This window comes from Bufo bufo, chromosome 1 (assembly GCF_905171765.1).
Source record: "Bufo bufo chromosome 1, aBufBuf1.1, whole genome shotgun sequence".
NCBI lineage: Eukaryota > Metazoa > Chordata > Amphibia > Anura > Bufonidae > Bufo > Bufo bufo.
In genome coordinates this window covers 500,525,314-500,545,405 of record NC_053389.1, presented here as the reverse complement: position 1 = coordinate 500,545,405, position 20,092 = coordinate 500,525,314, and the positions used below count along the sequence as shown (strand labels likewise).

At 42.9% G+C, this 20,092-nt stretch overlaps 1 protein-coding gene across 1 annotated transcript in view; it reads right to left on the bottom strand.

Moving 5' to 3' along the window:
- Nucleotides 1-6,106: 6,106 nt before the first annotated feature.
- The window catches only part of TWF1 (twinfilin actin binding protein 1), a 30,553-nt gene continuing 16,567 nt past the window's right edge, over nucleotides 6,107-20,092 (bottom strand). Inside the window, exons 6-9 of the mRNA XM_040410716.1 lie at nucleotides 18,597-18,722; nucleotides 14,875-15,025; nucleotides 9,492-9,613; nucleotides 6,107-7,153 (exon numbers count right to left, since the gene is read on the bottom strand). Coding sequence (XP_040266650.1) covers nucleotides 6,983-7,153; nucleotides 9,492-9,613; nucleotides 14,875-15,025; nucleotides 18,597-18,722 — 570 coding nt within the window. The 3' untranslated portion in view covers nucleotides 6,107-6,982. The remainder of the gene's footprint in view (nucleotides 7,154-9,491; nucleotides 9,614-14,874; nucleotides 15,026-18,596; nucleotides 18,723-20,092) is intronic.

The following is a 20,092-nucleotide window of genomic DNA, read 5'->3' as shown; positions in this document are numbered from 1 at the left end:
ATAGCCCCTCCCACCAGCTAGTGACATAGACACTCCCCTATCACTGCCCCTAACACCCATCTCGTTTATAGCCCCTCCCACCAGCTAGTTACATAGACACTCCCCTATCACTGCCCCTAACACCCATCTCGTTTATAGCTCCTCCCACCAGCTAGTTACATAGACACTCCCCTATCATTGCCCCTAACAAAATCCAGCTAGTTTATAGCTCCTCCCACCAGCTAGTTACATAGACACTCCCCTATCACTGCCCCTAACAAAATCCAGCTAGTTTATAGCTCCTCCCACCAGCTAGTGACATAGACACTCCCCTATCACTGCCCCTAACACCCAGCTAGTGTATAGCTCCTCCCACCCAGTTAGTTACATAGACACTCCCCTATCACTGCCCCAAACAACTCCCAGCTAGTGTATAGCTCCTCCCACCCAGTTAGTTACATAGACACTCCCCTATCACTGCCCCTAACAACATCCAGCTAGTTTGTAGCCACTCCCACCAGCTAGTTACATAGACACTCCCCTATCACTGCCCCTAACAACTCCCAGCTAGTGTATAGCTCCTCCCACCAGCTAGTTACATAGACACTCCCCTATCACTGCTCCTAACACCCAGCTAGTGTATAACTCCTCCCACCCAGTTAGTTACATAGACACTCCCCTATCACTGCCCCTAACAACATCCAGCTAGTGTATAGCTCCTCCCACCAGCTAGTGACATAGACACTCCCCTATCACTGCCCCTAACACCCAGCTAGTGTATTACTCCTCCCACCCAGTTAGTTTCATAGACACTCCCCTATCACTGCCCCTAACAACATCCAGCTAGTGTATAGCTCCTCCCACCAGCTAGTTACATAGACACTCCCCTATCACTGCCCCTAACAACATCCAGCTAGTGTATAGCTCCTCCCACCAGCTAGTGACATAGACACTCCCCTATCACTGCCCCTAACACCCAGCTAGTGTATTACTCCTCCCACCCAGTTAGTTTCATAGACACTCCCCTATCACTGCCCCTAACAACATCCAGCTAGTGTATAGCTCCTCCCACCAGCTAGTTACATAGACACTCCCCTATCACTGCCCCTAACAACATCCAGCTAGTGTATAGCTCCTCCCACCAGCTAGTTACATAGACACTCCCCTATCACTTCCACTCTTGCTGCTTTGACACATCAATGGACATAAAATCCACAGCCCAGAACGGGAGAAAGGAGCAATAAAGGGAAAAGAAAATGCACAGCTACCTTCATAAATGATTGTTGTAAAGGATGTTGATGCAAACCGGAAAACCCCTTTAAGGCCTAGGTCAAGTGCTTCACACTTGTTAGGCTACTTTCACACTTGCTGCAGGACGGATCCGACAGGCTGTTCACCATGTCGGATCCGTCATTCCGCTATTTCGCCGTGCCACCGCTTCGTCCCCATTGACTATAATGGGGACGGGGGCGGAGCTCCGGCGCAGCACGGCGAAAACCGCCGGACTAAAAAGTCGGACATGCAGGACTTTAGTCCTGAGGCCTTCGCCGTGCTGCGCCGGAGCTCCGACCCCGTCCCCATTATAGTCAATGGGGACGGAGCGGCGGTCCGGCGAAATAGCTGAAGGACGGATCCGACATGGTGAACAGCCTGTCGGATCCGCCCTGCCGCAAGTGTGAAAGTACCCTTAGTAACCTCATTTTCAGGCACTGGAAACCCGAGTCCACATCTAAACAAGGGGCCAGTAAACGGTAGCATACTCAGAACGCTGTGTCAGGTTCCCAGAAAAGAGCAGTGACAAAAGGGATCAGAGTTCCATCAATAGCCTGAGATCAGAGAGCACAGATTAATGTGATCTTCTCCATGTACAGTGCCTTGCAAAAGTATTTTTTCATGTTTTAGTGCCTCACAACCTGGAATTAACATGAATTGTTTGAGGATTTGCATCATTTAATTTACAGAACATGACCACAACTTTGAAGATGTTTTTTTTTTTTTTTTTTTTATTGTGAAGCAAACAACAAATAGGACAAAATAACAGAAAAAGTTAATGTGCATAACTATTCACCCCCCTAAAGTCAATACTTTGTAGAGCCACCTTTTGCGGCAATCACAGCTCCAAGTCGCTTTGGATAAGTCTCTTTGAGCTTGCCACATCTTACCACTGGGATTTTTGCCCATTCCTCCACGCAAAACTGCTCCAGCTCCTTCAAGTTGGATGGTTTGCGCTTGTGAACAGCAATCTTTAAGTCTGACCACAGATTTTCTATTGGATTGAGATCTGGGCTTTGACTAGGCCATTCCAACACATTTACATGTTTCCCCTTAAACCACTCAAGTGTTGCTTTCCAGTGTGTTTGGTCATTGTCCTGCTGGAAGGTGAACCGCCGTCCTAGCCTCAAATCACGCACAGAGTGGTACAGGTTTTGGTCAGGAATTTCCCTGTATTTAGCATCATCCATCTTTCCCTCAACTCTGACCAGTTTCCCAGTCCCGGCTGCTGAAAAACATCCCTACAGCATGATGCTGCCACCACCATGTTTCACTGTGGGGATTGTGTTCTTTGGGTGATGTGATGTGTTGGGTTTGCGCCAGACATGGCGTTTTCTTTGAGTGTCGAAAAGTACAATTTTAGTCTCATCAGACCAGAGCACCTTCCTCCATACATTTTGGGAGTCCCCCACATGCCTTTTTCGCAAACTCACAACGTGCCTTATTGTTTTTAGCTGAAAGTAATGGCTTTCTTCTGGCCACTCTGCCATAAAGCCCAACTCTATGGAGGGTGCAGCTTATTGTACAGATACTCCAGTCTCTGCTGTGGAACTCTGCAGCTCTCTGATTATTGCCCTCCTTGCCCGGTTCGTGAGTCTTGGTGGGCAGACATTTGGTTAAGATAGATTTGATGGTGCTTCTGGGGATCATCAAAGATTTGGATATTTTTTTATAACCTAACCTTTACTTGTACTTCTCAACAACATTGTCCCTTGTTTGGAGAGTTCCTTGGTCTTCATGGCAGTGTTTGGTTAGTGATGCCTCTTGCTTAGGTGTTGCAGCCTTTAGGGCCTTTCAAAAGAGGTGTGTATATGTAATTACAAATCATGTGACACTTAGATTGCACACAGGTGGACATTATGTCATTAATTATGTGACTTCTGAAGGTAATTGGTTGCACCAGAGCTTTTTATGGGCTTCCTAACATAGGGGGTGAATACATACGCACATGCTAAATTTCTGTTTTCTGTTTCTAAACAATTGTTTTATTTATATATTTTGTGTTCTGATCCATCACATAAAATTCAGATTAACAAAACATTGAACTTAAGGCTGTAATGTAACAAAATACGAAAATACTTTTGCAAGGCACTGTATCTAGGTCATAACAGAATGTCATTTTCACTGCATTTCACCTTTAATTAAAATATAGCAAATGTAATAATACAACAGTGTGTACCAACAGGATAATCTTTGGTTCCAAAAAACTCAAGGCCTAGAAAGAAACTTGCATTGAAGAACGCAGAGTAAAAGATAAAGAGGAAAAACACTTTATTATGTGCCAATTCTGAATAAAATCTGAACCACTGCAGTTTGTCAGGCCTATTTGAAGGGCACTGGTCAGCAGATTTGTTGTCCTATTGTATATGCGCCTGGCAGCTGAAGGCATCTGCATTGGTCCCATGTTCAATATGTGCCCGCATTGATGAGAAAAACAAAGTCTTAATATGTGCAAATGACCCTCTAGGAGCAACAGAGGTGTTGCCATTGCACCTAGAGGCTCTGCTTTCTCTGTAACTGCCGTGTCCTCTGCACTTTGATTGATATGGCCAGGCAGGGAAAAGGTCATCACACCTTGTCCTTTCAATCAAAGTGCAGAGGGCACTGCAGTTGCAGAGAGAGCAGAGCCTCTAGGTGTAACAGCAACGCCCCTGTTGCTCTTGGAGGCTCATTCGCATGTATTAAAAAAATCTATTTCTCAGCAATGTGGGCACATATGAACATGGGACCAACACAGATGCCTTCATAGGTACAAATCTGCTGATAGACGCCCTTTAAGTGTCTGCAGATAGGACCTCATGATACGCCTACAGGGTCAATTTAAAACAGAGGTTGTAACGTGACAAAGAGAAGCATGTCACTGACTTGCGGTATAAACGGAGTATATACAACTATAAAAGATAGCTGCATATCTTCATACAAATCAGCAACCAGTACAAAGTAATACACCCACACTTGTGGCTGAAATGTCAGTTACCAGGCCACGGAGTGCCTGCATTGTACCTGTAGTTCACAACCGGGAAGTTACATAAACGTGGCCATTGCTTCTGCCATTTATTTTCATTAAATAATTGTATTGCACTATTCATAATAATGCATAGCACATAAAAAAACTAATCTGCAGCAGGACAACTTGTCCCCAAATCTGCAGCTCAGCCCAGTGAGCGGTAGAGCACAACTCCTTCCAATAATATTACGAGCAGTACTAGAAACGCTGCTACATTCAAGTTTAATGGATATTTCTGATGTCATCATCTCTCCGCGGAAGGAAACGTATTGCCTTAACCCCCTGAAAACTCTGAAGGGCGCGCTGCTGAAATAAGACTAGCTGGAGGCAGCTGAAGGTAGGGATTACGGCAATGAGAACCCCGACTATTAGATTGCTTAGGGAACCTTTCCTAGGAGGACTTTACTTTCAGGGTTCATTTAAAAAGCTGCACCTGAGATCTGTGCTCTCTTCAATTTTTATTTTTTTGTGAAAAAAGAATAAAGATTGGTTACCTGTAGAAGAACACCTTTATTGCTGTCAAGATAAATTCCTGAGATATGTATCTATGTAGAAGTGAACTCAGACTTGGATACAAGTCTCTTCTAGGCCTCACGTACACAATTGTATGTATTTTGCGCTTCCCAAACCGCAGATCTGCTAAAAAATGGATACCAGTCGTGTGCATCCTGCATTTTTTGAGGGTCCCATAGAAAAAAAATGCCTATTCCTGTCCACAAAACAAACAATAATAGGACACGTTCTATTATTTGTGGGACGGGCACATGGATGACACTGCGGTTCAGGCGTGGACCAAAAATACAGCCGTGTGCATGAGGCCTTATTGTAGTGTTATTACTGCTAGAAGCCTTGCATTTATCTTCATTGCCTGAAAGAGGACCTGTCACCTCTCCTGACATGCCTGTTTGAGAAACTACTTGCATCCCCCATGTGGAGAATCTATTCTTATGGCTCTATAATGTGCCATTCCTCTATTACTACTGCAAGAAGTCATGAATGACTTCCCAGCAGTCTGCAACAAAGGTCTAGATGGGTGTTACCAGTTGGGGGAGGGGGGTGCCCCTGCAGGGTTGGACACTGGCAGCACTATGGATAACGTCAGACTATACAGATACACCCCCCCCCCCCCCAACTGGTAACACTGGACCTTCATCACAAACTGCTGTCAATTCATTCAGAACTTCTAGAACAGGCATGCTCCACCTGCGGCCCTCCAGCTGTTGCAAAACTACAACTCCCAGCATGCCCGAACAGCCTACAGGTATTAGCCTACAGCAGGGCATTGTGGGAGTTGTAGTTTCACAACAGTTGGAGGGCTGAAGGTTGAGCATGCCTGTTCTAGAAGGAGTAATAATGGAATGGTCTAACAGAGCCATAAGAATAGATGCTTCAGGATTGTTATTACATGGGGGGGGGGGGGGGGGATACAAGCAGTTACTAAAATAGACATGTTAGAGGTCCTCTTTAACATCAAATATTAGTAATATTTACCTCTCTTTATTCAGATTCAACTTAGGGTCCATTCACACGTCCGTAATTTGGGTCCGCATTCGTTCCGCAATTTGCAGACCCATTCACTTTCAATGGGGCTGGAACGGATGCAAATCCACATTTCCTGGATCTGCATCCGTTTTTTCGGGATCCACATCCGTTTTTTCGGGATCCGCAATTTTGTTCCTGGAAAAAATAGAACATGTCCTATTCTTGTCCGCAATTGCGGACCAGAAAAGGCATTTTCTATTATAGTGTCTGTGATGTGTGGATCCGCAAATTGCGGACCGCACATTGCAGGTGTCCGTGTTTTGCGGATCCGCAAAACACTTACGGACGTGTGAATGGACCCTTATTCTGGTGACATCTCTGCAATCCAGAAAAAGACAGGTTGTTCTGTCTAGCTGCCATCTGCATTGTGTGGCATGTGAAGGATCCAGAGACCACCAAGGTCTCTGGAGTGGGAGTGATTTTGTAAGTGGCAGTGGCTTAGCCATAGGGATTATGGATTCATGTACGGTAGGTCACTGTACAAAAGTTACAGTGAGAAGCTGATGAGTAACGGAGAACATGATTGCATAGTGTGCTTTATGATTTTAGTCAAATATTACAATTGTACAAGTTAGCGTTTCATTTAACTATATTGCAAACGTCTGAAAGGAGGAAATCCGTATTGTTTGGTATATCCCATGAAGAAATATACGAGTTCACGATCTACACATTTAAAGTAACTAAATGAGCAGATAGCCTCATCGTTTAGACATCATGTATTGCCATATATACAAATATATATTAGAGATACCTTCAATTTCCCATTATCTTGTGCATATCACTAATGCATTGTAATGTGCTCCTACTTCTTTTAGTGGTGGCCAGTTGTGTTTTCGTAGATGTGCACGTAGAAGGGCTTTCCGGGGGTTCAAAGAAGCAAAATGAAGCAGCAGATGTCCACAAGTACATGCTCCAATGGCCGCCCACCAGTCTGTGTTCTAAGGTTGGAAGTAGGGGCATATGCTATACCTACTGGCACCACCAGTGAGTGGGCAGGGATTGACTGCCTTTTTGTTTCTTTGGACTCTCAGATAACCTTAACACATTGGACCAGCCATCAAAATACCCAAGGACAGAAGCTGAAAGTGACCAGGATCGGAGGAATGACAAACTGAAAACCTAATTATGTTGGGGTATGGACACATTTCACCTCTCCACACACGAAGGTCCTGACGCACTTTTCTAGTCATTGGCCTTTTCGGCTTCTGCAGGACCTCTAATAATCCTCCTGATGCCTCTCTTTCCAGCTGGGCCCTTGGGCTTTGCAAAATTTTGCTTGTGTGCATGCTGCTTTGGGTGCACTTCATCATAGAGGAAATCCGATGTCAGTTCATCTCCATTATCTATTTCAATCTGTGCAAATAAAATGGGAACACTTACTTTACCAATGTGCAATACACCTCATGTTACATTGTAATTTACCAGTAATAGTAAACATGTTTGACAATCCTGGAAATGTAACCATTTTTTCTAATATTCATACTATCGCATTTTATGGCAGAGGCCTTATGTTACAGCTTAGTGAATGGGATTAAACAAACAATTCAGTGACATTTTTCCAAGTGGGATAAACACATTTTCAATAAATATTGTCCTAGATCTGTGATGGCTAACCTCCGGCACACCAGCTGTGGTAAAACTACAAATCCTAAGATCCCAAATACACTTAGAACTCAATAGAAATGAATGGAGCATGCTGGGTAGTTTCACCACAGCTGGAGGTTAGCCATCACTGTCCTAGATTAATTTTCTACAATGGTTTCTCACCAAGTTACATATGTCCACCATTAAGGTTTACTGGGATTTTGATACTGATGGCCTATACGTAAAGAAGTTCTCCGGGAATTAAGAAAATAAAAATACTTAAATATTACTTTATTATAAATATATTCTCAAATACCTTTCATTATTTATAATGGCTCATTTTGTCTGGGGAGCAATCATCAGGGGAAACAAAATGGCCTCTGTCCCATTAGTTCACACAAAACCTGTCCTAATCACACATGAGGACAAGTTTCTTTACAACACTGAGGTAAAGAGCTGTCTCATCCTCCTCTCTGCTTGTCAGGGATTATGATCCTGAATAAAGGTGATAAGAACTTTAGCTGAATCTCTGGGGAATTTAGTTCATGAGGAGACATGAAGTACAGAGAGGACGGACAGGATAGACTGTGGTAATGTGGGGCTGTAAACAAGTGCTGCTGCTCATTATCCACACCTCACCCTCCTCTCATGTCTCCTCATCATCTCCATTCCCACAGAGATTCACCTGTATTCAGGATCATGATTCCTGACAAGCAAAGCAGAGAGGAGGATGAGGCAGCACTATGGCTCATTGTGGTGAAGTAACTTGTCCTCCTATGTGATTAGGACAGGTTTTGTGAGTACTGATAGGACAGCGGCCATTTTATTTCTCCTAATGATTGCTCCCTAGACAAAACAAGCCATTCTCAGTAATGAAAGGTATTTGTGAATATATTTATTATAAAATAATAAATATTTAAGAATTTAAATTTTTTAATTCCTGGAGAACCCCTCTAAGATAGACCATGAATTTCAGATCAGTGGACATATTTATAATGTCTATGCAATTTTTCTAAAAAAATAATAATTATGGTCTATCTGGTTGGTTTTGTGTCCAGTTTGCGAAACAGAACAAACTGGATCCGGCATGAAAATCAATGTAAGTCAATGGTGCCGGATCGTTTTTTTTTTTGGTCAGTGAGAAAAAACAGGATACGGCACCCTTTGACTTACAATGATTTTCATACCGGATCTGGTTTCTTCAGTTTTGATCTAATACAACCGGATCCAGCCATGCATACGGGTGTATTAAATGGCACGGATCCATTTAATCCATCAACAACGCAGATGTGAAAGTCGCCTTATTTTCTTTTATGAAATGGTACAATGTCCTGTGATCTATTCTGTATAAAATATGGTTCTGAGATCTGCAAATCATTGCTTTCTGCTTTTATTTACATTTTACACAGTCACAACTTTTTTCGAATTGGGGTTGCATTGCTTTTTATTACTTTTGCACAATAAGGCCTCTTGCACACGACCGAATGTATTTTGCGGCCCGCAAAAAATACGGACGATATCCGTGTGCATTCCGTATTTTGCGAACATCTGGCCCCTAATAGAACAGTACTATCCTTGTCCGTAATGCGGACAAGAATAGGACATGTTCTATTTTTTTGCGGAACAGAAATACGGACATACAGAAACGGAGTACACATGGGGTAACTTCCGTTTTTTTTGCGGACCCATTGAAGTGAATGGTTCCAATACGGTCTGCAAAAAAAAAAAAAAAAACAGCCTCGGAAAGAAAATATGTTCGTGTGCAAGAGGCCTAATGGCTTGTTTCATGCAAAAACAAATGGGGTCATTTATAAAACTGGAGCTGTGAAAAATGAACGGTGGCATCTGATTGGTTGCTATGGGCAATTAAGCCAGTTCTACTTTACACCAGTTTGATAAATGACCCCAAATATTTTTTATGTCGACACATTCCTAGAGTCAGAACTTCATTTTCCGCCAACGTAACCGTATGTGGGCTTGTTCTTTGCAGGAAGAGATGCAGTTTCATTGGTACCAGCATACATAGGACTTATTGCTGAGAAGTGCTAGCCTGACATAAAACCGATGCAAATACTTCCAAGAATGCAAATGATGGAGGGAACATTACCTTTTTGACAATTTCCATCATTAGTTGGTTTTCAATGACATCTAACAATGGATTCTTGCAGCTGGAATAAAGCATTCGCTCTCGTATACTGCAGTTATACCCAGGCATTGAATAGATAAACACTGAAAAAAGATAATGCAACATATTTATAAGCAGAACATAAAATTCTAGGATGCAGATGATAATTGTAGTTTGCCATTTATCTCCATCATCTGCACCAGATGGTTTGACATGACTACAGCAATATAGCCCAATTCTTTTAATGATTTTTTCCCCCAAGATTTAAAGGGGTATTCTGAAACTTTGATATTGATGATCTATCATCAGGACAATTATGGGGGTTTGACACAGACCAGGCCCACCCCGATCAGCTGTTTGAGGCGGCTTTCTCACAGGTCACCAAACAAGGTGCCGTCCATTGGATAGCGGCTGTGCTTAGTATTGGTTTTCAGCCCCATGACTAATGAATGTGATGTAATTGGCCTAGGAAGAGGCCGCGGCACTCATCGGAGCACCGCGGCACTCATCGGAGCACCGCGGCACTCATCGGAGCTGATCGGCAGGGGTTCCAACATTTGAACCGCTAACCTGTTATTGATGGCATGTCATCAAACTCTTGGAAGACTCCTTTAACCGCCTCCGGACCGCCTAACGCAGGATCGCATTCCGGAGGCGGCAGCCCTGCGCACAGTCACGCATATATGCGTCATCTTGCGAGACGCGAGATTTCCTGTGAACGCGCACACACAGGCGCGCGCGTTCACAGGATCGGAAGGTAAGCGAGTGGATCTCCAGCCTGCCAGCGTCGATCGTTCGCTGGCAGGCTGGAGATGCGATTTTTTTAACCCCTAACAGGTATATTAGACGCTGTTTTGATAACAGCGTCTAATATACCTGCTACCTGGTACTTTGGTGGTCCCTTTTGTTTGGATCGACCACCAGAGGACACAGGTAGCTCAGTAATAAGTAGCACCAAGCACCACACTACACCCCCCCCTGTCACTTATTAACCCCTTATTAACCCCCTGATCACCCCATATAGACTCCCTGATCACCCCCCTGTCATTGATCACCCCCCTGTAAGGCTCCATTCAGACGTCCGTATGATTTTTACCGATCCACTGATACATGGATCGGATCCGCAAAACACATACGGACGTCTGAATGGAGCCTTACAGGGGGGTGATCAATGACAGGGGGTGATCACCCCATATAGACTCCCTGATCATCCCCCTGTCATTGATCACCCCCTGTCATGGATCACCCCCCTGTAAGGCTGCATTCAGATGTCCGTATGTTTTTTACGGATCCACGGATACATGGATTGGATCCGCAAAACACAGACGTCTGAATGGAGCCTTACAGGGGGGTGATCACACCATATAGACTCCCTGATCACCCCCCTGTCATTGATCACCCCCCTGTAAGGCTCCACTCAAACGTCCGTATGTTTTTTACGGATCCACGGATACATGGATCGGATCCGCAAAACACATACGGACATCTGAATGGAGCCTTACAGGGGGGTGATCACCCCATATAGACTCCCTGATCACCCCCCTGCCATTGATCACCCCCCTGTCATTGATCACCCCCCTGTAAGGCTCCATTCAAACGTCTGTATGTTTTTTACGGATACACGGATACATGGATCGGATCCGCAAAACACATACGGACATCTGAATGGAGCCTTACAGGGGGGTGATCAATGACAGGGGGGTGATCACCCCATATAGACTCCCTGATCACCCCCCGTCATTGATCACCCCCCTGTAAGGCTCCATTCAAACGTCCGTATGTTTTTTACGGATCCACAGCTACATATATCGGATCCGCAAAACACATACGGACATCTGAATGGAGCCTTACAGGGGGGTGATCAATGACAGGGGGGTGATCACCCCATATAGACTCCCTGATCACCCCCCTGTCATTGATCACCCCCCTGTAAGGCTCCATTCAAACGTCCGTATGTTTTTTACGGATCCACGGATACATGGATCGGATCCGCAAAACACATACGGACATCTGAATGGAGCCTTACAGGGGGGTGATCAATGACAGGGGGGTGATCACCCCATATAGACTCCCTGATCACCCCCCTGTCATTGATCACTGTGGCGAAACCAACCTCGCCACTGGGTTTTGGAGAGGCCTGTTTAAAAGCCTCTTGCCTCAGGATTATGGCCCATACTAACTTTTAAACCCCTGAACCTATTCAAGTGAATTTTGGATAGGTTTGTCCCCAAGTTATACTGTTTAAATTGATGTAAGTTATATGTATTGACAATGTAAACTCACAAAGTTGTAACAATTTATAATAAGTGTAACTTGTCAGCTTGGGAGGAATATGCTGGGTGTGTTTCTATTGTGCCATTGTCCCATTGTGTGTTTAAATGGTGATGTCTGTCCTGTTGTATCCACATGTGTTTTGGCGATTTCCCTTTGTCCTGAGAGATAATTGGATTGCTCCTCGGTTGTCTCCGGGACAGAGAGGAGGAAACCATGATGCATTGTGGGGATATGTTGTATCTGTCCTGTGTCGCAGTCTCCCTTCTGGTCCTCTGGGGGCGTGAACGATTGGTTGCTGTACTTACATTGTATGTGTTGTAAATTACTGATTGGTTGTATTTCAAACCCCTGTGGGCAGTACTATGTTTGTGGTTTATGAATAAAAGAGGCTGTACTTGAAGTACAGTCAGACCACTGCTTGACCCTCAACACGGAGCCTTGTCTCGTTCTTGGGGGGATTTACTGTATGCTGTTAGAGACTGATTGTCAGGAGTGTAAGCTGATTCCTGTTCGTCTGCTAGCAGCTATTCGTGAGGTTCCAGTTTGGAGTGCTATTTTGTATCCAGTTCGGGAGTTTGGTGTTCTGCAGTAGCTGTGCCTGTCTCTCAGAAAGGGGCCTATCGTCTAAACGGATTTTAACCCCTTGTCTGCTGAAACGGTCCGTTACAATCACCCGCCTGTAAGGCTCCATTCAGACATTTTTTTGGCCCAAGTTAGCGGAAATTATTATTTTTTCCTTACAAAGTCTCATATTCCACTAACTTGTGTCAAAAAATAAAATCTCACATGAACTCACCATACCCCTCACGGAATCCAATTTTTTTGACATTTATATTCCAGACTTCTTCTCACGCTTTAGGGCCCCTAGAATGCCAGGGCAGTATAAATACCCCACATGTGACCCCATTTCGGAAAGAAGACACCCCAAGGTATTCCGTGAGGGGCATATTGAGTCCATGAAAGATTGAAATTTTTGTCCCAAGTTAGCGGAAAATAAATAAATAATCAATTTCCGCTAACTTGTGCCAAAAAAAATAAAAAATTCTATGAACTCGCCATGCCCCTCATTGAATACCTTGGGGTGTCTTCTTTCCAAAATGGGGTCACATGTGGGGTATTTATACTGCCCTGGCATTTTAGGGGCCCTAAAGCGTGAGAAGAAGTCTGGGATCCAAATGTCTAAAAATGCCCTCATAAAAGGAATGTGGGCCCTTTTACCCACCTAGGCTGCAAAAAAGTGTCACACATCTGGTATCACCGTACTCAGGAGAAGTTGGGGAATGTGTTTTGGGGTGTCATTTTACATATACCCATGCTGGGTGAGATAAATATCTTGGTCAAATGCCAACTTTGTATAAAAAATTGGGAAAAGTTGTCTTTTGCCGAGATATTTATCTCACCCAGCATGGGTATATGCCCATCAGCGAATACCTTGGGGTGTCTTCTTTCCAAAATGGGGTCACTTGTGGGGTAGTTATACTGCCCTGGCATTCTAGGGGCCCTAATGTGTGGTAAGTAGTTTGAAATCAAAATCTGTAAAAAATGGCCGGTGAAATCCGAAAGGTGCTCTTTGGAATGTGGGCCCCTTTGCCCACCTAGGCTGCAAAAAAGTGTCACACATGTGGTATCTCCGTACTCAGGAGAAGTTGGGCAATGTGTTTTGGGGGGGTCATTTTACATATACACATGCTGGGTGAGAGAAATATCTTGGCAAAAGACAACTTTTCCCATTTTTTTATACAAAGTTGGCATTTGACCAAGATATTTATCTCACCCAGCATGGGTATATGTAAAATGACACCCCAAAACACATTGCCCAACTTCTCCTGAGTACGGAGATACCATATGTGTGACACTTTTTTGCAGCCTAGGTGGGCAAAGGGGCCCACATTCCAAAGAGCACCTTTCGGATTTCACCGGCCATTTTTTACACATTTTGATTTCAAACTACTTCGCACGCATTTGGGCCCCTAGAATGCCAGGGCAGTATAACTACCCCACAAGTGACCCCATTTTGGAAAGAAGACACCCCAAGGTATTCGCTGATGCGCATAGTGAGTTCATGGAAGTTTTTATTTTTTGTCACAAGTTAGTGGAATATGAGACTTTGTAAAAAAAAAAAAAAAAAAAATCATCATTTTCCGCTAACTTGTGACAAAAAATAAAAAGTTCTATGATCTCACTAAGCCCATCAGCGAATACCTTAGGGTGTCTACTTTCCGAAATGGGGTCATTTGTGGGGTGTTTGTACTGTCTGGCCATTGTAGAACCTCAGGAAACATGACAGGTGCTCAGAAAGTCAGAGCTGCTTCAAAAAGTGGAAATTCACATTTTTGTACCATAGTTTGTAAACGCTATAACTTTTACCCAAACCATTTTTTTTTAATCAAAGACATGTAGAACAATAAATTTAGAGAAAAATTTATATATGGATGTCGTTTTTTTTGCAAAATTTTACAACTGAAATTTCACTTGCAAAAAAAACAACATCCATATATAAATTTTTCTCTAAATTTATTGTTCTACAAGTCTTTGATTAAAAAAAAATGTTTGGGTAAAAAAAAAATGGTTTGGGTAAAAGTTATAGCGTTTACAAACTATGGTACAAAAATGTGAATTTCCGCTTTTTGAAGCAGCAAAAAAAGTAAAAATGTCAGCAGCAATGAAATACCACCAAATGAAATCTCTATTAGTGAGAAGAAAAGGAGGTAAAATTCATTTGGGTGGTTAGTTGCATGACAGAGCAATAAATGATGAAAGTAGTGTAGTGCAGAAGTGTAAAAAGTGGCCTGGTCATTAAGGGTGTTTAAGGTAGGGGGGCTGAAGTGGTTAAGCTAGGGGGGCTGAGGTGGTTAAACTTATCTCCTATCCACATGACAGGTGATAAGTGTCTGATCAGCAGGAGCTGAATGCTGAGACTCCCCTCCGAATATGAAAACAGGGGACCTGTGTTCCCCTGCATGAATGGAGTAAACTATGTGCTATGATAGATTAAACAAAAAAGCTATAAATCTGTTGAATTCATTCTTAGTTACCTACTGTAGAAAGGAAAAGCATTTGAAATGATTGATAGTGAAAGCAAACAGAGTACCTATGGAATCCAAGTAATCCCCTTCATGGGAATGCTTATACAGGAAGAAGTGGTAACGTGCCGCATCCTTTGGAACTCTTGCTGGCAAGTCCTTCACTTCTGTGTACGCAGTATTCGCCAACACAATGGTTTCATTTTTTATATCAATTTTCTGTGAAGCCATAAATAAATATGTAAACATGAAGCATAGTTAAATACCTGACATGACATGCATTTGGCTTCAACTGCCGCCTTTACATATTTGCTGACAGACATACACAAAAAGACGTGCCTGGAAAGCTTTACATTCATAATTGCCATGTCCCATGCTGTATATTTGCATGAACAGCACATACATCTGTGCAAATAAGGAAATAGTAAGGTTGACAAGTCGTGCTTTACCTGATGATTGAACAGAAAGCCTCCAGTTCGAATTAGCAACTGTAAAATACGGCAGCAAAGCATCAATATCAGGCTACGTGACTAAGGGTACTTTCACACTAGCGGTTTTCTTTTCCGGCATTGAGTTCCGTCACAGGGGATCAATACTGGAAAAGGACTGATCAGGTTTATCCTAATGCATCTTGAATGGAGAGCAATCCGTTCATAATGCATCAGTTCAGTCCCTCTTATGTTGTTTGGCCGGAGAAAATACGGCAGCATGCTGTCGTTTTCTCTCCGGCATTCCGGCAAAAATCCTGAACACTTGCCGGAATGCCAGATCTAGCATTATTTTCCATTGAAATGTATTAGTGCCGGATTCGGTACTAAGTGTTCCAGAAAACCGGTTCCGGTTTCCCGATCTGCGCATGCGCAGACCTTTAAAAATGCGAAAAATAAATAAATACCGGATCCGTTTTTCCGGATGACAACCAAAAAGACGGATCCGGTATTGCAATGCATTTGTCAGACGGATCCGCATCCGGATCTGTCTCACAAATGCATCCGTTTGCGTCCGGATTGCCGGATCCGGTGCCGCGAGTGTGAAAGTACCCTTAGAGAGTGGTGCAAGGTTTTCCTCACTTTGGGTTTATACACTATTTTACAGCTGTTACTGTGGTTGTCATAAGTGAAGGTTTTAGAGTGACAGTTTTATATCAAATTTTGGTAAAATCAGGTTTAAATGCTTTTTTTTTTTTTTTTTTTTAACTGTTAGGTCATCGCTGTGATTTCTGTATTTTTTTTCTTCATTTCTTAACTATTTTTACGTAGATAAGTTAGCTGTACTTATAGTGTTATGGAGTCTTATATTCCACATTTTCAATCATTTCAGATTTAACAGCAAACTGGAGATAACATTTTGAACGGTGGCATCCTGTTATGTTGTGTGATAAAGAATATTTGACGTCTGTGGTGTTTCTGCTCAGTTAGGGCTCTGAGTACATTAGAATTGTGTATATATTCTTTACACTTCAGTTTTCCCATATCACTGTAGAAAAGCCATTATAGCTCCAGTTACAGGGCAAACCAATACTGTACAGAGATGAATGGAGTGAAGGACACTAAATGATCACAGGGTTAATCCCATTGTTAAAGGGGTAGTGTCACCATTAAATGTTAATTTAATATAATGCAGCATGAAAAACTAGTTCCTTTTGTCATTTACTTTCTGTTATAAAAATGTTCCAGTTATGAGATATTCTTTTTACCTCCCCCTGGTGTTTACTCTGTATAGTAATGTGCATGTCCACCTTTTCAGATGGTCACACGTGCTCAGTTCCATCCATTTGCCACCAGCCATGTCTAATGGTTGAAGCTGTGACAGTTACACAAAGAGAGTTGCAGCAGAAAGGACATGTCCCCTGAGCGGCCAGCTTGAAGAGCATCAAGCAGAGCAATAAATGAGGAGATCTCTGGATCCATGTGAGGTACAGGGCTGGTTCTGGCTTTGCTAGATAAAGATTATCGTGAACCATTTTCATTTTTACATCGGTCATGTTATAACCCCTTTAATATAGGAAACAGTTCTATAACTTCCATCATTATTTCCATTGTCTTTATTTAGTGGTGTTTACACAGAGATTAAGAAAGAGAAAGGGGAAGTGTAACTGTCACTGCTACGTCACCATTACTGGTTATCTTCCAAAACCCAACATATGTTCGACCAAGATAACTTAGGTTTGGCAAAAGTCCTCACACAAGAGAACTTATAAGCCACTAATCACACTAGAATAAATCATATCACTTACTAACAGCCTTTGTGAATGGTGATCAATGCACTATAGAATAATAATAATGTACATTTACGTATAGTCTTAGGACACACAGTATATAATTGTGCACATGTGTCTAAGATCAGGTACACAATAGCAATGAAATACATCAGAATGTCCCCACTTCTGAATGAGGGAAAAGCAGAAACCTGTTCATCTAGATTTAAAGGGGTTTTTTCCTACAATAACAATGTATTCCTATTCACAAGATAGGGGAATAAGCATCTGATTGGTGCAGTATGACTGCTGGCAACAGGGGTCCCATGTCCCTGTATGTATGGAGCAGCAAGTTGTAAGGGGTTCTCTGAGAATTAAGAAAGTGAAAAAACGTATATATTAGTTTATTATAAATACATTCCCAAATACCTTTCATTAGTTATAATGTCTCATTTTGTCTGGGGAGCAATTATTAGAAGAGATAAAATGGCTGCTGTCCTATTAGTACATACAAAACCTGTCCTAATCACACAGCAGGACAAGTTATTTCACCACACTGAGGTAAAGCGCTGCTTCATCCTCCTCTCTGCTTGTCAGGGATTTTGATCCTGAATACTGCTGATAAGAACTTTAGCTGAATCTCTGTAGGAATGGAGATCATTAGGAGATGGCTGTACAGGCAGGACGGACAGGACAGACTATGGTAAGCTGGGGCTGTGGTAATGGAGACTGCATACAAGAGCTGCTGCTTTTTAGCCACATCCTCACCATCCTCTCTGTACTTCATTACGTCTCCTCATGAACTCCATTCCTACAGAGATTCAGCTGAAGATCTTATCAGCTGTATTCAGGATCATAATCCCTGACAAGCAGAGAGGAGGATGAGGCAGCTCTTTAGCTCAGTGTTGTGAAGTAACTTGTCCTGCTGTGTGATTAGGACAGGTTATGTGTGTACTAATAGGATGGCAGCCATTTTTTATTTCCCCTGATGATTGTCCCCAGTCAAAATGTGACTTTATAACTAATGAAAGGTATTTGGGAATATCGTTATAATAAAGTAATATATAAGTATTTTCTGTCTTTTTTTTTTTTTCACAATTCCCAGATAACCCCTTTAAGCATGCATGCTGCTGTTCCAGTCACTCTCTAGGGGACAGCTGGAGATATTTACGTACGGCTCTCAGCTATTTCCACCATTAGCTGGCAATAGGGGGTTAAGTCTGTATTGTGGGAAACTTATCACCTATCCAAAGGATATCTGATAAGTGTCTGATTAATTAGGGTCTGACTGCTGGGACCCCCCAGTGTTACCAAGAAAAGGGTCTCATGCTCTCTGATTGAAAGGCACAGTGATCGGGCATGCATGCTCCATTATAAACTCGATGGGACTGCACACTATACTCTATTTAGCAGTCCCATAGACTTTGAATGGAGCTGCTTTGCGCGAGCCTGACCACCACTCCATTCAAATGGAGGATGTGGTTATAGAATACATTTAGCAGTTTCTGAAGTTCTACCAGGCAGCTGCTTGTTTCATCAGCTGACTGATCCATGAATATAAGAATGTCCGACAGCCAATCATATTTTACTCACCAGCTGAACATAGTTTAGCTTCTTATTCTTCAATTGATCCAGAGCCTGGAACGCATCTCTCTCTACTGGAAATGCAACACCTTGAAGAGTCTGGTGTTTAGTGTCTACGGAAACCTCTGTCTGAGTCTGAAAAATGACAAGCAATGATATATACTTTATGACTAAAATTTATTCTGCTGAAATAGGGACTTTCACCAGAAGCCTATATTAGTTGTAGCTACACTGTCCTGTGCTGTTTAGGATAAAGGAAAATACACGATTTTTAAAATTGCAGATAATTCATTTCTATACCTTTTCTAATCGTACAGAATGTGTACACTGTAGCCATATATGCGGTGTATGGATTCTGTGTTCCACAATATGCGCTGCAGTGAGCACCGTACTGGCAGAAGTAGGGTTGTTGCGATACCAACATTTTGATTCAGTTTCGATACCATAAAAAAGTATTGCGATACTCGATACCATTCGAAAGAAATAAACCACCGAAAAAAGCTGCGTGCATTACGCATTTTATGGAACGTCCGGCCCATAATAGAACAATCCAATTCTATTTTTTGGGGGGACAAGGTGACTAAAAAATGGCGAATCGCTCAGTTTTTATTTTATTTTTTTCTGTTCTGGTGTTCACTGCATAGGAGATTTTAAAAATATTTTAATAGTTTGGACTTTTCAGACGTGGCGATATGTTATATGTTTATTTATTGTTTATATATAAAATTGGGAAAGGGGGTGATTTATACTTAATATTTAGTTGTTTTTTTTACTGTTTATGTTTACTGTTTAACTATTTCCCCCCCTTAGGGGCTAGAACCTGGGATCTTTTAATCCCTTGTCCTATTCACCCTAATAGAGCTCTATTATAGGTGAACAAGACTTTACACTCTCCCTGCTGCCCTGTGCAAAGTATACACAGGAGCAGGGAGGTTACCATGGACGGCTTCAGTAGCATCCTGGCTGTCATGGTAACCAATTGGAGCCCCAGGATTACACTTCTGGGGCTCCGATCAGAAGCTGCCACTGCCACCAATGAGGAGGAGGGGAGAGAGGACCCTGTGGCCACTGCCACCAATGATTTTAATACTGGGGAGGGCGCACTGCGCCACCAATGATTTTAATACTGGGGAGGAAGGGGGGGGGGGAAGAAGGGCACACTGCGCCACCAATGTTTTTAATACTGGGGAGGAGGGCGCACTGCCCCACCAATGATAGTTAAGCTTTAATACAGGAGGCGGTGCCGGCAGAATGACATAGCGGGCACCATGCCTCTGACAGGGAGCTGCGATCAGCGGCAGTTAACCCCTCAGGTGTGGCACCTAAGGGGTTAACTGCAGCTAATCGCAGCACCCTGTCATAGAGGCAGAGTGCTGGCTATGTGATTCTGCTGCCTCCTGTATTTGTAGTAGAAGTTAACTTTCATTGGTGGCGCAGCACATCACTGCTCCTGCCTGTGCCCACGCTGCTGAAGCCTGGCATACCATATGGTGTAGGGTAGCCTG